We start from the raw sequence: 17,084 nt of genomic DNA, 5'->3' as shown, positions 1-17,084 counted from the left end.
ACCAGATAAATGAAGAAGGAAAGGTAGTAAGAAACAAAGCCAGACTAGTAGCTCAAGCCTACTCAGAGTAGGAAGGAGTCGACTATGATGAAACCTTTGCACCGGTAGCACGATTAAAATCAATTCGTATATTGCTTGCCTATGCATCTTTCAAAAGTTTTAAACTATTTCAAATGGATGTCAAAAGTGCTTCTCTAAACGGTTTTATTGATGAGGAGGTATATGTAAAACAACCTCCTGGTTTTAAAAACTCATAATTTTCTTATCATGTGTACAAGCTAGCTAAAACTCTTTATAGACTCAAACAAGCTCCTCGAGCTTGGTATGAAAGATTGAGCTCCTTTTTAACTAATCATGGGTTCACCAGAGGTAAGGTGGATACTACTTTATTTATCAAGAGATCTACTGAAGGTAATCTCATTATTCAAATCTATGTAGATGATATCATATCTGGTAGTACTAATCTTCTTTTGTGCAAGGATTTTTCAAATCTCATGCAAAGTGGGTTCGAAATGAGTATGATGGGAGAGCTGACAATTTTCCTTGTACTACAAATCCATCAATCAGAAAGTGGAATATTCATCTGCCAAACCAAGTATACAAAGGAATTGATTCAAAAATTTGGAATGAGTAATGCCAAATCAAATGGAACTCCTATGAGTCCGTCTACAAGTTTAGACATGGATGAACAGGGAAAATCAGTAGACGAAACCAAGTATCGTGGAATGATTGGGTTTCTACTATATCTTACGGCTAGTTGACCAGATATCATGTTAGTGTTTGTAAATGTGCCAGATTTCAGTCAGCTTCTAAAGAGTCTCACTTAATATTAGTAAAGCAAATTATTCGCTATCTCATTGGAACCATCTCCTACGGACTTTGGTATCCTCACACTAACAATTTTAAACTTGAGGGTTTTTCAGATGCCGATCTTGCAGGTGACAAGGAGGATAGAAAAGGTACAAGTGGGACTTGTCAATTATTGGGAAAAACACTAATCTCCTAGAACAGTAAGAAATATGGATCAGTGGATCTTTCCACAACTGAAGTAGAGTACATTGCAGTTGGACAATGTTGTGCTCAATTGCTATGGATGTCTCATCAATTGGGTGACTATGAATTATTTTTTAAGCCTGTTCAAATATTCTGTGATAATTCTAGTGCTATTTGTCTATCAAAGAATCATGTGCATCATTTTAGAGCTAAGCATATAAATACTAAGCACCGTTTTATTAGAGATCATGTTCTTAAAGGCAACATAGATTATTATTTGTAAGTTCCACTGATCAATTAGCAGACATTTTAACAAAACCCTTACTAGAAGACAGATTTTGTGTATTACGAGACTCTCTTGGCATTATTTCCATAAACTAATAACTTTAGGGCATTTGTGGTGTTTTAAATTATTACTTTATCGTAGTTTAATTATTTTCTTATGTGTGTAAGATGCATTAATTGTGTGTCTGTTACTTTTCCTTTTTTCACACCTTTTCACGCCTTTTCAGAGACCGGTCAATCATTGTATCAAATCTCTTACGCCTTTTCGTTTCTCAACCTCCATTTATCACCTGTTTTAAGTTCAAAGCTTCTTATGTCTCTATCACATTGTTTGTATCTCCAATCCCCTGTTCCAAACCCTACCATGGCAAAGCACTCCAAAAATTCCTCTGCTTCCATCCGCAAAAGCACTCGCTCTGGGGCTAAGCCCTCTTCTCAACCTCCTAAAGCAGTCAATCTAGGATTAGACCACTCCGAGGACTTTGCCTCCTCTCAATATCTCTCAGATGATGCTCGTAGTCTCAACGAGAAGGCCCTAGGAAAAGGACCCATGGCAGACCTTCATGAAACCTTCACTCCGAAAAAGCCCAAAACTGATCTCTCTAGTTCTCTTGAGTTTGACCTAAATTCTTGGGATACTCCAAACAAGGATGCCTTCATTACTTTCAAAGACAAGTCTATCGCTTATGGCAGAGTTGTCGACTTAAATGTCATGGACAGCCTCAATTGCAAAGTGAAGGAACTCTTCGACTTCCAGGGTTGGAAAATTTTCTCTTCTTACCTCCTCCAAAGGTATATGAACCCCTTGTTAGAATTTTCTATGCTAATATTCACTCTAGCAAACCTGATAAATTAAAAACCTTGGTTCTTGGCAAACTTGTACTCTTAGCTGCATGCGCCCCTGGTTATGACTCATTATTTAGCTCAAATTGATCCGCACATTTTGTCCAAGACAAACATTTGACAGGTTATAACCCAACTCATTTAGCTCACCCATTTGACACCAATAATATCCACGCTATCACGATCGCCTTAAAACGATATTCTGCTTCATTCATATATGTATATTTGTATTTATATACGTATGTATTTAGCTTGTAAAATATTACTGCTATTAGACATGACGAACTAACGGAGCTCTTATGTTAGTGTAACGACTCGACTTGTCATTTTAAGAATTAATGCCCTGTTCAGTGACTTAAGGTCTCTAGCAACTTCGTAATAAGTATTATGACCCGCGGGTGTGGTCGAGTTTGATTTTCGGAAGATTCGAAATTTAATTAAAAGAACAATTCTTATTTAAGAAGCTTAAAAGAAAAGAGTTGACCGAGGAGTTGAGTTTTTGATATTGGGGCCGGAATCCGATTCTGGAAATTTGAAATACCTATATTATATCATTTATGACTTGTGTGCAAAATTTGAAGTCATTCCGAATTGATTTGATACGTTTCGGCGCAAAACATAGAAGTCGAGAGATTTGTAAAGTTAAGAAATTTTGGGAGTTTGGCCATGGTCAATATCGGGTTAAGACGGCCTCTTTTCAGTGTTTTGAGCGTGCGAGCAAGTCCATGACGTGTTTTATGATTAGAATTCATATATGGTTTGTGTCCGGAAAGTTCCGGATGAGTTTCGGGGTGAGTTTTGAGCGAGTCCGGACATTTCGGCACTCTAATATTATTTTGGCACTTTCGGGGGCGCGGACCGTGCATTTTTGGGCGCTGAGGCGAAGGAGGGACGCGGACAACAATAGAATTTTTCGGCCGCGCTCAAAATTTTACGGACTTTCATCTTATAGCTAACCATCTCCCATGGTTCACATAACAAAGGTCACCATAAAGGAGGAGCTGCGACAAAGGGCGAATCCAGCTTTATATGTAAAGATTTATTTTATTTGCAATAAATAATAGATATGAACCATAATTTTAAATATATAATGGGTTCAATATTAGAAATTTAAAAGTTGAATTGGTAGAGTTTAAATTCTAAATCCGCCTCTCCCTATGACTCAAAACTTAGTACGATCCAAAGATCACGACTAACTAGTATATCTTTGATTTAAGTGGGGCATCCATCTGGTCAAAAATCAAATTGATGGAGGTTGCTAACCAATTAGAACATAAAATTAAAGTAATGCAGCGTAAGGATGAATTATTTAGTACTGGCTTTCAGCTTTTCAGATTTGTTTTATGGGAATATTGATATTAATTTTGTATTGAATTTCTAAAGTTACAAATAATTGGAGACAACTATTTTTTACTGATAATATACGAGGCGGATGGATTATTTACATTTTATTATGAATATATTATATTATGGATGTTCATTTAGTACTCCGTTGTAAATAAACTTCCTGAAGAAGTTTATCCATATGAGATTCCGCCATAAATATGTTTATCTATTTAGTACTCTATTGGAAATAAGCCTCCTGAAGAAACTTATCCTTTCGGTACTCCGTTATGGATAAATATTACCCATGATAGAAGATTATCTATATCTGACACAACAGTTTAGAGCAGCAGCTTGCAGTAGCAGCTTACACAACAGCTTCCTTTCTTCTGTAAATAGAGGAGAATTCAGTTCATTATATACATAAGTTTGAAGTTTGAATAATATATCAGTTTCTCTCTATATTTGCCTTTACTTTACAGTTTTATTTTATAACACGTTATCAGCACGAGACTCTGCCATCTCGAGAAAATACTTTGAAAGTATCAGAGGTACGGACTTTCTTTTTCTAAATAATGTCAAATCTTTCTAAACTTGAGTTTGTAGCCCTGGATATATCGGGCAAAAGCTACATGTCTTGGGTGCTTGATGCTGAAATTCATCTTGATGCGATGGGTCTGGCAGACACCATCAAAGATAAAAATCAGGCATCAAACCAAGACCGTGCCAAAGCAATGATATTCCTACGCCATCACCTTGATGAGGGCCTGAAAATGGAATATCTTACTATTAAAGATCCAGTCATACTGTGAAATAATTTGAAAGATAGATATGACCACCTGAAGATGGTCGTTCTTCCACAGGCACGTTATGATTGGACTCATCTAAAGCTACAAGATTTTAAATCTATCAGTGAGTATAATTCTGCTATGTTCAGAATTATTTCCCAATTGAAACTATGTGATGATAATATTACTTATCATGATATATTGGAGAAAACTTTCACCACTTTTCATGCTCGAATATGCTCCTGCAACAGTAATATCGAGAGATGGGATTCAAAAAGTATTCTGAACTTATCTTATATCTTCTTGTAGCCTAGCAACATAATGGGCTATTAATAAAAAATCATGAAAGCCGACCTACTGGTTCTTGTCCATTCCCTGAAGTGAATGAGACGAACTTCCACCAAGCTAAACGTGGAAGAGGACGTGGCCCCAGTCGTGGTCATGGCTATGGTCGGGGAGGAAACTCTAATCGTGGTAATAATAATGCACCAAAAAACCCTTCTCACCACCAGCAGTGGAAAAGGAAGGAGCAAAAGCATGAAGTGGTGCAAGCAGCAAAGCCAGAAAATGCATGCTATAGGTGTGGAGGAAAAGGGCACTGGTCACGTACATGTCGTACGCCAAAGCACCTGGTTGAGCTATATCAAGCTTCCCTGATGAAGACAGAGAAAAATGCTGAAGCAAATTTTATTTCTGAAGATAATTTAGACTTCATGCATTTGGATGTAGCTGATTACTTTGCACTCCCAGAAGGAGAAACAAGTTATGTGATCGGTAGTGAATCTGTAGAGATGTAAATATTTTAATTTTTGTTATTTGTAGTAGATAGTATGGTTATGTAATTGTTGTACATAAATAAAAGTTATGCTTTGATAATAATGTTTACTATCATATTTATTTTGTTTATGTCATTTTGAAGAATATGGATAATCCTTAAATTATGTTTGGATCAAAGACCAATCATGAAGATATTTGTGTAGTTGATAGTGGAACAACTCATACCATATTCAAAGATCAGAAATACTTTTCTTATTTGCATAAGGAAAAAGTAAATGTTTCTACAATTTCTGGTAATATAAGTTTGATTGAAGGCTCCGGAAGAGCTATTGTATTTCTGTCTAAGGGAACAAAACTTATTATCGATAATGCATTGTACTCCTCAAAGTCCCGAAGAAACTTGTTGAGTTTTATAGATATCCACCAAAATGGGTATCATGTTGAGACAATAGATGAAATGAACATGGAATATCTTTGTATTACAAAGAATATTTCTAGCCAGAAATGCATTGTAGAAAAGTTACCAACTTTATCTTCTGGCTTATATTATTCAAAGATTAGTACAATTGAAGCACACTCTATCGTAAACCAGAAGTTTACTGATTCAAATACTTTTGTGCTTTGGCATGGCCGTTTGGGCTATCCTGGATCAATAATGATGAGACGAATTACTGAAAATTCAAGTGGGCATCCATTAAAGAACCTGAAGATTCTTACAAATAATGAATTTTCTTGTGATGCTTGTTATCAAGGCAAAATGATCACTAGACCATCATCAATGAAGGTTGGCATTGAGTCCCCTACCTTCTTAGAACGTATACATGGGGATATATGTGGACCTATTCACCCACCAAGTGGGTTGTTTAGATATTTTATGGTCCTAATAGATGCATCTTCAAGATGGTCTCATGTGTGCCTATTATCATCTCGCAACCTGGCGTTTGCAAAGTTATTAGCCCACATAATTCAATTAAGGGCACAATTCCCAGATTATCCTATAAAGGCTATTCGCCTTGATAATGCTGGAGAATTCTCATCTCAAGCTTTTGATGATTATTGTCTATCAGTTGGGATAAAAGTTGAACATCCGGTAGCTTATGTTCATACTCAAAATGGCCTTGCAGAGTCATTTATAAAATGACTGCAATTGATAGCAAGACCACTACTTATGAAAATAAAATTGCCCACTACTGTTTGGGGCCATGCTATCTTGCACGCAGCATCACTTATCCGTCTCGGACCAACACATTATAATAAATATTCTCCGTCACAATTAGTTTTTGGTCATGAACCAAATATTGCTCATCTACAAATTTTTAGATGTGCTGTATATGTACCAGTAGCACCACCGCAGCGCAGTAAGATGGGCCCCCAAAGAAGGTTAGGAATATATATTGGGTTTGAATTATCCTCTATTATTCGCTATCTTGAACCATTGACGGGAGATTTATTTACTTCTCGATTTGCAGATTGTCGATTTGATGAAACAAATTTCCCACAATTAGGGGGAGAGAAAAAGGAAATCAAAAGAGAAATTGTGTGAAAAGTTTTATCATTATCTCACTTTGATCCACGTACCCCTATATGTAATCAGGAGGTCCAGAAGATCATCCATTTATAGAATATAGCAAATCAAATGCCAGACGCATTTACTGATTTGAAAAGGATAACTAAGTCACATATCCCTGCAGAGAATGTGCCTATTCGAATTGATGTCCCAGCAGGACCATCTATTAGCATGAGAGCTAGTGAACCTAAAGCATGCCTGAAGCGTGGTAGGCCTATGGGTTCTAAGGATCGAAATCCTAGAAAAAAAAAATCGACAAATGATCAAAATGATATTATGAAGGGATCTCCTGAAGAGACCCAAGGTCTGATTAGTTATGAGATTCCTGAAGAAATCAATAAACCCAAGACTCAAGTGAGCGAAGAACTTTTAATAAGTTCTACTGGTGATGGGATTAATTTAAATCGATCTGAAATAGTGGTGGATAATATTTTTGCATATAATGTTGCACTTAACATTATGCAAGATAATGAGGATTGTGAACCCTGATCTGTCGAAGAATGTCAACAAAGATCTGATTGGCCAAAATGGCAAGGGGAAATTCAATCAGAATTGAACGCACTTGCTAAAAGAGAGGTCTTTAGACCAGTAGTCCAAACACCTGCTGGTATAAAATCAGTTGGTCATAAATGGGTTTTTGTGCGAAAAAGGAATGAGCAAAATGAAGTTGAAAGATACAAGGCTCGCCTTGTCACACAAGGACTCTCACAACGACCTGGAGTCGATTATGAAGAAACATATTCACCCGTTATAGATGCCATAACATTTCGATATCTCATCAGTTTAGCCTTACGTGAAAGGCTTGAAATACATATGATGGATGTTGTTACAGCTTATCTGTATGGGTCACTTGATAATGAGATTTACATGAAAATCCCTAAAGGATTTAAAATGCCTGAAGCATATTCAAAATCTCGGGAAATGTACTCAATCAGATTACAAAGATCTTTGTACGGTTTAAAACAATCTGGGCGCATGTGGTATAATCATCTCAGTGAATATTTGTTGAAAGAGGGTTACATAAATGATGTTATTTGTCCATGTATTTTTATAAAGAAAATGGCATTAGAATTTGTTATACTTGCTGTTTATGTTGATGACATAAATCTTGTTGGAACTCCAGAAGAGCTCCAAAAGGCAACTGAATATGTTAAGAAAGAATTTGAGATGAAAGATCTTGGAAAGACAAAACTTTGTCTTGGACTGCAAATTGAATATTTAGCAAATGGGATCTTTATGCATCAATCTGCCTATACAGAAAGGGGTCTTAAAACGCTTTTACATGGACAAAGCGCACCCATTGAGTACACCAATGGTTGTTCGATCACTTGAAGTGAATAAGGACCCGTTCCGACCTCCAGAAGAGGATGAGGAACTCCTGGGTCCTGAAACACCCTATCTCAGTGCAATTGGTGCACTTATGTATCTTGCTAATGCTACAAGGCCTGACATAGCATTTTCTGTTAATTTACTAGAAAGATATAGCTCTTCTCCTATACGGAGACATTGGAACGGGATTAAGCATATATTGCGATATTTAAAGGGAACTCTTGATATGAGTTTTTTTTATGCTAACAAAGATAGTGCATATCTTGTTGGTTATGCAGATACAGGTTATTTATCTGATCTCCATAAAGCTAGATCTCAGACCGGGTACGTATTTACATGTGTAGGTACTATCATATCATGGCGCTCTACAAAACAATCTATTTTTGCTACTTATTCAAATCATGCTGAAATAATAGCCATTCATGAAGCAAGTAGAGAATGCGTATGGTTGAGATCAATAATTCATTTTATTCGAGAAAAATGTGATTTGGAATGTGAGAAAAGACCCACAATTTTATACGAAGACAATGCTGTATGCATAGCCCAATTGAAGGGAGGATTTATAAAAGGAGATAGAACGAAGCATATTTCACCAAAATTAATCTACACACACGATTTTCAGAAAAATGGTGACATTGATGTACAACAAATCCGTTCAAGTGACAATCCGGCAGATTTATTCACCAAATCTTTACCAACTTCAACTTTTGAGAAGATGGTATACAAGATTGGAATGTGGGGACTTAAATATTTGAAATAAGATTTTTATCAGGGGGAGTAAAATACACGATGTACTCTTTTTTCCTTATTAAGTTTTTTTTCCCACAGGGTTTTCCTTATAAGGTTTTTAATGAGGCAGCTAGCAATGCGTATTACTAAATATGTGTACTCTTTTTCCTTCACCAGGATTTTTTTTCCACGAGATTTTTCCTAGTAAGGTTTTAACGAGGCACATTATCTTTTAATGAACATCCAAGGGGGAGTGTTATGAATATATTATATTATGGATGTTCATTTAGTACTCCGTTGTAAATAAGCTTCCTGAAAAAGTTTACCCATATGAGACTCCGCCATAAATACATTTATCTATTTAGTACTCTATTGGAAATAAGCCTCCTGAAGAAGCTTATCCTTTCGGTACTCCGTTATGGATAAATATTACCCATGATAGAAGATTATCTATATTTGGCACAACAGTTTAGAGCAGCAGCTTACAAGCAGCTTACACAGCAACTTACACAGCAGCTTCCTTTCTTCAGCTTACACAGCAGCTACCTTTCTTCTATAAATAGAGGAGAATTCAGTTCATTATGTACATAAATTTGAAGTTTGAATAATATATCAGTTTCTCTCTATATTTGCCTTTACTTTACAGTTTTATTCATAACAATATATATATATATATATATATATATATATATATATATATATATATATATATATGTATAACTATGTATAATGTTTGTGCATTAAACCGCACTGCGGATTTAGAAGCTGCCCTACATGATTAGCCCAACACACACTGTCCATAATGTAAGCCCTTAAGATATATTAAGATTTTTCCATCCGATTTCCTGGCCATGCTTAACACAAAGAGTAGTCTTAATGTACGTGTTTTGCGCGTGTACCTAACTCAATTAAAAAAAAATTCAAAATTTGTCTTTGAGTTATAAAATATTAGTTCCTAAAGACGATAACTATTGATCGTGTATAATTAACTCAAATAAAAAAGAAATCGCTCTACAAAAATACTCAATCACCGGTCAATGATTCAACTTAAAATGTATTCCAAAGTATAACTTAAATTAGAATTGGAAGGGTGTAGTTAGTTTTGAAGTGTCATTATTCAAGTGAGATTAGTATTTAAGTAATATTAATTAGCTCATACCAATTTTTTTATATTTAATTATAAATATATATTTTTAATAAGAATTCTTTTTCAAATAGTAAAAAATTCATTAGGAAAAAAATAACCCATGCGTGACATTCTATGGATAAAAAAAGCAAATGGAAATTCTTTGTTAATCTCAAAGAATTAAGAATCACTATGTGCTATAAATAAAGCCTACAGTTGAAATGTCCTTTTAGAAGTCAAAATTATAGTCAAGAAATCCGCTTATATACAATTATTTACTATTAATTAAAAACCTTAAAATATCTCATAAATTATCTTGTTGGAATAGTTGATAATTTTGGAGTTTGTTATTGATTTCTGTTCAATATTTCGAATAATTATAATTGTAATTTCAAAGTTTTGAAAACTAAAGATAAATATAGAGTACTATTATTAGTGGAATAGCTTTAATATAGAAGAGTTTCATATAAATCAGAATCAATAAAAAAAATTATAAAGAGATTTGACTACCTCCATAATTATCCAAAGCTGTGTACTTCCTCTTTCTTTCGTCTTCTTATTCTTTCCTTTATTATTTTGTTTATCATTTAAATACATATATAATTTAAGAATAGGATTTATATAAGGTATATATTAATAATTTTAAAATTCTAAATACTAGGACTTTCAATACAATTCTAATAAGGAAAGTTTTGATATACAAACTCCTAAATATTAAAAAATTAATTAAATGGTTATTCCTAAATATTAAAAAAATAATCAAATAACTATTTTATCTAGTGCGAATTTTATTTTTAAAGGGTAAAAAAGGAGAATGATATCTCGCTAAGAACCTTCGTGCTTTTAATATAGTATAGATATAGATAGATATATTGATAGTTAGCTTATAAGTAATTTAATTTACTAAATATGTTTTACCTCATCAAGTTTTATTTCGAATCAATGACAACCATGGGGAACAAAGATAGGGAAGGAGAGGGAACCTTTCCTTAGCATTGAAGCATTCCCAGAGGGGCGGCAATTTATGCCCAAGTTCATTCAATTAACGTTTAATCCGTTCAAGGTTGGACCGCTCATTGACCCGCCTTATTGTTAAACTCAATTCATCTTAACACAATTCATCTTAATCCGTCTAAAATTGAACTATTTATTTAGCCCAAGTTGATTCATGAGCATCTTTGCTAAATTATTATAATTCCTTTTTGTTTGACATGTTATATATGATCGTAACAAAAGAAAAGAAAGTTTTATTTGGTAATTAAAATTTTTATAAGAAAACAACATACATTAATTAAAGTTTGGTAAGAGTTTGGTGGATTGGGCCATGACCAAAATTTTAGCCCATTTTACCCAGTCCATCTCAGTTCAAGTAACTTTTGGGCAGGTCATTGACCCGCTCTTTATTCATTCAACTCATTTTGACCCGTGCAAAATCAGGTCAACCAGCCCATTTGACATCCCTACTTTGTGCAAACGGCAAACGGCCAAATATACCCCTACCGTAATACTACTGGTTCAAATATACCCTTCTTCAATTAAGTTTGTCCACTTCACCGCCCATAATCCCTATATAAAAAACTAAATTTGAAATACAATATTGTTCATGGTAGCGGTAATGGTAGCAATAGTGGTGGAGGGAAAGAAAATTTTAGTGGTGAAAAAAAATAGAAGGGATGGATAAAATGGATTAGGGGCGCTGAGGTGGCAAGCCATGTGGCATCTACCTCATCAAATGCAAGTGTCACGTAGGATTTGATGTCCATTTTGAACAAACTTAACGGAAAATGGGTATATTTGAAGCAATAATATAGCGATAGAGATATAAACAGACTCAAAGTATAACAAGGAATATATTTAAACATTTTCTAATAGTACATGGGTATATTTGACCCTTTTCTATATGGCTGTTCAAAATCGAATCGTAACCGTTAACCGAACCGAACTGATGGCTTATTGGCTTATTGATATCAGGTTATCGGGGTAATGGATGGTGAACGGATTGAGATTTTATAATTAACGGCTTAACGATTTGGGAGCGGATTACTCAATTTTCTTATCAGATAAACCATTAACCCGTTAATAATTTTTATATTTACACTTTTACCTTTATTGAGTATTCAAAAATTTTGTTCCAGCGTAATAAATCCCACAATATACTATGTTAGAATAGAGAAAGTGCAGCAAGATGCTATGATAAAAAAATGGCCAATGAAAAGTGATCACACTCTGTTCTTCTATTGCTTCATTTGGGTGCAGTGATTGAGATAGTCTCATATCCAACATGTACATAATATACTGTGGAATTTATTGTCATGTGCAGAGAAAGTACCTCGAATATACATTAGAACAACATATGATCGAGTTGTGAAGCTAGAGCAACAAGATGCTATGATCAAAAAATGGCCTCCACAGAACGTGTACACTTTGGAAAGTGATCACAGTCCGTTCTTCTCTGCGCATATGGCTTGATAATTAAGGCTGGTACTTTATTTGGGTGCAGTGATTGAGATATCTTCATTGAGTATTCAAAAAATTTGTTCCAGAAATTGTTCTTTGTACTCCATGATAAGTCTTCATTGAGTAATGTACTGAGGATATGAATGGTAAGCTGAACTATGCAGTTTGGCTGTTTGGTATTCACAAGATTAAGATTGTTCAAAAAAAATTCTATTTGATTTAGCCGATAAACCGTCCGATAATTGCTTAATCCGATATCAATCCGCCCGTTATCTTATTGAATGGCTAGACAATTACTATATTTATAATCCGATAAATAATAAGTCGAACTGTTAAGCATAATTATCCGCTCGATCCACCGGACAAGCACCCTACTTTTCTGTTGTGCAAATGACTTGAGCAAATATTTCAACAAAGCCACTCTTGAATGCTTTCCAAGTTTGGACTGCCTGCCTAGAAAAAGACATGAACCAACTCCAAAAAAAAAAAAAAAAGACAGGAAAGTAAAGTGTGAACTTATACTTTTGAACTATTTCAATACATGTGATTCCAATAAAAGAGCAAAAGAAAAGAAAAAAACAAATAGTCATTCATTGATGTAGCAAAAAGACAAGTAGAGAAACTTGACAACAAAGCATAGAACCAAAAACTCATGCAGAAAGATCCAAACTTCAATTCAAGAGGCAACTTCATTGACAATATCTTGGAGTTTTCTCTCTAATATTTCTGAACATATTTGTCCCATCATATTGTAAAACGACTTGAGATCAGATAACTGTTCCACCGACATTTTCGACATTACTTTTCTTGCTATACCCTCTCTCTCCTCATTCATCTTCAGTCTCTCTAAGTAGGAAGATCCATTTCTTACAGTGGCTCCCATCTGAATTAACCTTTCCTCTTGTTGAATACTCAATGCTGTATTTGACTGCAATACACTAATGGAGTTAGTATTTTAATTTTATAGGTTTTGAATTACAACTTTAAGTATTAATAAGTATATTTTAAATTTAATATATATACGTATTTAATGAATTTCTTAACACAAAATATACTATTTGAATATATGTTTCTGAAACAGAATTCATATTTAGGCTTCTATCTTCGCCCATGCTGCAACATTACATGATCACCAACAACTAAGTATACATGCATTCAAGGTATTTTGGCTATATAAGTATGATTAGTTTCACGTATAGAACTATAGATCACTGATTTTTGCTCACTATAATAACAAATTTATTTTTTTGTGTTAAAAGTCACTAAATATTTTTACTGTAACAGTAATATTATAAAATTATATTTTATCACATTAAACTAATTGTGTTTACCCGCTATATCAGTATAGTCACTAAACTATTCTCTGTCATGATATTATAGAGTAATCAAGCTACGCGTGAATTGCTTAAAAATTACAGATGACTAGAAGGTCAAATTTCTAGTGTCTAGTAATTGTTTTCTTCTTCTTTTGTTTTATTTCATTAAAATGTTTTTTAATTGTCATTCGTTTTATAAAATATGGGTAGTCAACATATTTATACTATGGATTCTTTTAAAATTATAGTTAGTAAAATCCAAATTAAATTCCCTATCCATATACCTCTAGGAACTCTGCTCCAGCATCTAAGTCAGATTCTTTAGATGGATTCATTTGATGGCCTCCTTCATATATATTCCTCGCAAGAGAGAAGCTTCTAACTATAATTTTCCTCTTTTTCTCCATTTCTTGATTAAGTTTTATGGGGTTTTGGACTGTTGTTGAACTAGAGAGCTTCTTCTGATAAGCAACTACAGCTTTCACAAACTCCTGCAAATCACATTCAACTAAGTGTGAGATTTCAGCACAAATCACTTCAGATTTAACTTAGATATACTAATGTGTTGAACTTTAATCTATTATAGCAGGTAACACATTTTATTTTTCACCTTACTAATCTTGACCACTTTATACGAACAACTACTTTTAATTGTTTTTAATTAGGCGCGTATAAAATTTCTTTTACATTAAGAGTTATAGAGGTTAAATATCGCAAAGATTTTAACTTTTATATATGGGCTCTTTAAAAATGTTGCCGCATCCGTGTCGGATTCTCAAAAAATGAACTATTTTTGAAGGATCCAACACACACTCAGCAGATTCTTTTAAAGATTCCGAACAACATAGGTCAAAAATGTGTAGAAACCTGATAAGCAAAGGTGCATCCAGGATAATCAAACTCATCAGTATCTGATTGCCTCATTCTCTCTGGATGAAATTGAAGTCCCATAATAAATTTACCCTCCTCGGGATTATAAGCATCTGGATCATAAAATCCTTCAATTAAACCATCTGTTGCAAATGCCATAGGAACAAACCTCTGAGCTAACTTCTTAACTCCTTGGTGATGATAACTATTGACGAAAATTTCCATTTTGTCATATTCTTCTAAGGAATTCTTGAACCAATGGTGCAATGGGGTATTCTCAATAATCTTAACAACATGCCTATGACCATCATAGTTATCATAATCAATGTGGAGTACCCTTTGATTTTGAGGGAGGTTTCTTGAAAGCTCTTTCTCAATGTCTCTATAAAGAGTTCCCCCACATGCAACGTTAAGTACCTGCAGAGATGAATCCAGAATTTAACCTTTATGGACGTTCAAAATTCTGAATTTTCTATAAATATAGGTTATAGACAATGTATATAAATAATTTTTAAGGTTAGGTTCAATTGAACTTTTTCCTTAAACTAGGAAAAATGATCAAATATATCCTTCTACTACAAGAAATATCTTAATATTATCCTATGTTATCGGCAGAGGCGGATTCAAAATTTAAATTAATTTGATGGGTTCAACTTTTAAGATTTTCAGGATTGAACTTATTATATTGTTAAAACTATGGGTTCAGATCTAATATTTGTTGAGATTTTAACAAATTTATATATAAATATTATATACTCCGTGTCAAAAATTATGAATTTGGATGAACCCGTAATCGATAAACTACATCTGTCCCTGATTATCGGGCTATTCATATTCTTGCCGTTAGCAAATTGTATTGTATTCCTTCGAACCTGAATAGAACTCGAACTTGCAATATAACATATGGTGACTTTAAACTATAGTCAAAAGTAGGTAGATAAATGTTTTTTTTCTTTGACACGTGGAACGTCCTACTCAGTCCTCGTCATAGCTTTGTTAAAATCATAGGCAAATCCCGATCATCATTCATTAACAACAAGGATATTTGAATGACCCTAAAATATAACAGAGGATCAAATTAAGTTATTTGGTAGGGTAAAATTAGACCTTTTTCCCTTATTACCTGTGAGCCTCGGCATATTCCCAAGTAAGGTATGTTTCTTTCTAGACAAAGCTTTGCTAATCTCAGCTCAATATTGTCTTTTTCTTTGTCAATGGTTGTGTCACTGGCATGTTGTCTTCGAATTTCTTCTATTTCTTCAGCAGAGAGATTAGCTGGTTCATCGTCATATAAAGAAGGGTCTAAATCTTCTCCTTCACAAAGAAGAACTCCATGAATTGGTTCAAAACTTTCCAATAACATATGGACCCCTGTAACTCTAGGAACAATTACTGGGACTGCTCCATAGCTTACTATTAGATCAAGATGATATTCTCCTGATATTATATCGATCACAGAGAAATAGACATTAATTTGTGGTTAACAACATGAAGGGAAAAAAATTTCTAACAAGGATTCAGGGAAAAATAAAAATGTTAAATTCTAACCAGCGAATGAAATAAAAAAATGCAAGAGCGTTACACCTAAAATCTGAACCTGTTATCTAAAGCAAAATATGAATTACAGTTGCTATTATACTAGAATTTTCCTTTTCGCCGAGGAAATGCAACAATTTTATGTGTAAAAAAATTATTTTTATCCTATCTGCACAAGTATAAATTTTTTAACAAAAGAAAAGACAATACGGTGCACTAAGCTATTGCTATGTAAGAGTGGGTGAAGGATCGGACCACAAAGGTTTATTGTACACAGTCTTATCCTGCATTTCTGCAAGAGATTACTCACATAACAACTTTATCAGTTACGCCCTTCTTTTATAAGAAATGAAAATCAATTAAACCCATGTCCACCTAGCTTCACACCTGGATTTCTTCTGACAGTAAAAGTTTAGCAAAGTCCTTAAAATATTTGATCAAATATAGAAATAGAAAAGAAAATGAGCATAAAAAATAACAACGTACCAACAAAATCGACGAACTTGTTCTTGCGAACTGTTCGTCTAGAGACGATGAGGACACGAGGTAGGACTACAGAGAGCTCGGCGGCCATGGCAAGCCTTGTTAATATCTATATGCTATATGATCAATTTTGTTAGTGAATAAAAAGTAGTATACACATAAAAAATAAAGAAGATAAAGAGAAGAAGATGGACATGAAATTTCAGTTACATTAAGCTGCTATTTATAGGGATGAATTATCGTTAGAGTATTAGAAAGTAGAGAGCTTAAGTGGTGGCAAAGACGGATCCACAATTTACATTTTGCACAGGGGCGGAGATTAGAAAGCTAGAGCTTGGGCACAGGTTCGGCCGAGCTCAGTAGTTTCGGTCCAAACTCTATATTTGTTTTTAAAAATTTATTGAATATATATAAATTATTAATTTAGAACTCAGTAACTTAGAAAGAATAAAATTCCGAATACATTAGCTTCAAATTCTGATTCCGCCTATTATTTTATGGGTTCAATCTTTAAAACTCATATCATCAAAACTTATTATACTTTTGAGATTATCGGTTCATATCTAATATACAATATTATAATTTTAATGATTTTTATATAAAAGTTTATATTTTGTATTAAAAATAGTGGATTCAAATTAGATTCTGGTGGGTGGTTGAGT

At 33.9% G+C, this 17,084-nt stretch overlaps 1 protein-coding gene across 2 annotated transcripts; it reads right to left on the bottom strand.

The window, feature by feature from the left end:
- Window positions 1-12,731: 12,731 nt before the first annotated feature.
- LOC107822671 (putative glutamine amidotransferase GAT1_2.1) lies at window positions 12,732-16,628 on the bottom strand. 2 transcript variants are annotated; one of them, XM_016649227.2, is made up of 5 exons: window positions 16,426-16,625; window positions 15,527-15,840; window positions 14,401-14,820; window positions 13,818-14,024; window positions 12,732-13,145 (listed from the first exon to the last, which is right to left on the bottom strand). In XM_016649227.2, exons 1-5 carry the CDS (start codon window positions 16,511-16,513, stop codon window positions 12,894-12,896), a joined length of 1,281 nt encoding a protein of 426 aa, XP_016504713.2. In that variant the 5' UTR covers window positions 16,514-16,625; the 3' UTR covers window positions 12,732-12,893. The 2 variants fall into 2 exon arrangements, with proteins under 2 accessions (XP_016504713.2, XP_075085876.1); XM_075229775.1 differs by lacking the exon at window positions 13,818-14,024 and having other exon boundaries at window positions 16,426-16,628.
- Between the last annotated feature and the right edge of the window lie 456 nt (window positions 16,629-17,084).

The sequence above is a fragment of the Nicotiana tabacum genome, chromosome 14 (genome assembly GCF_000715075.1).
Source record: "Nicotiana tabacum cultivar K326 chromosome 14, ASM71507v2, whole genome shotgun sequence".
NCBI classification, from domain to species: Eukaryota; Viridiplantae; Streptophyta; class Magnoliopsida; order Solanales; family Solanaceae; genus Nicotiana; species Nicotiana tabacum.
This window is presented reverse-complemented; position numbering and strand designations above follow the sequence as displayed.

Bases quoted from the DNA above. Each gene is read 5' to 3' on its own strand.
- LOC107822671 (XM_016649227.2), bottom strand. From the start codon at position 16,513: ATGGCCGCCGAGCTCTCTGTAGTCCTACCTCGTGTCCTCATCGTCTCT. The intron at 14,025-14,400 runs GTTTCTACACAT...TGTGATTTGCAG, and splicing joins GATGCACCTTTGCTTATCAG to GAGTTTGTGAAAGCTGTAGT. The intron at 13,146-13,817 runs GTATATGGATAG...AGTGTATTGCAG, and splicing joins CTGGAGCAGAGTTCCTAGAG to TCAAATACAGCATTGAGTAT.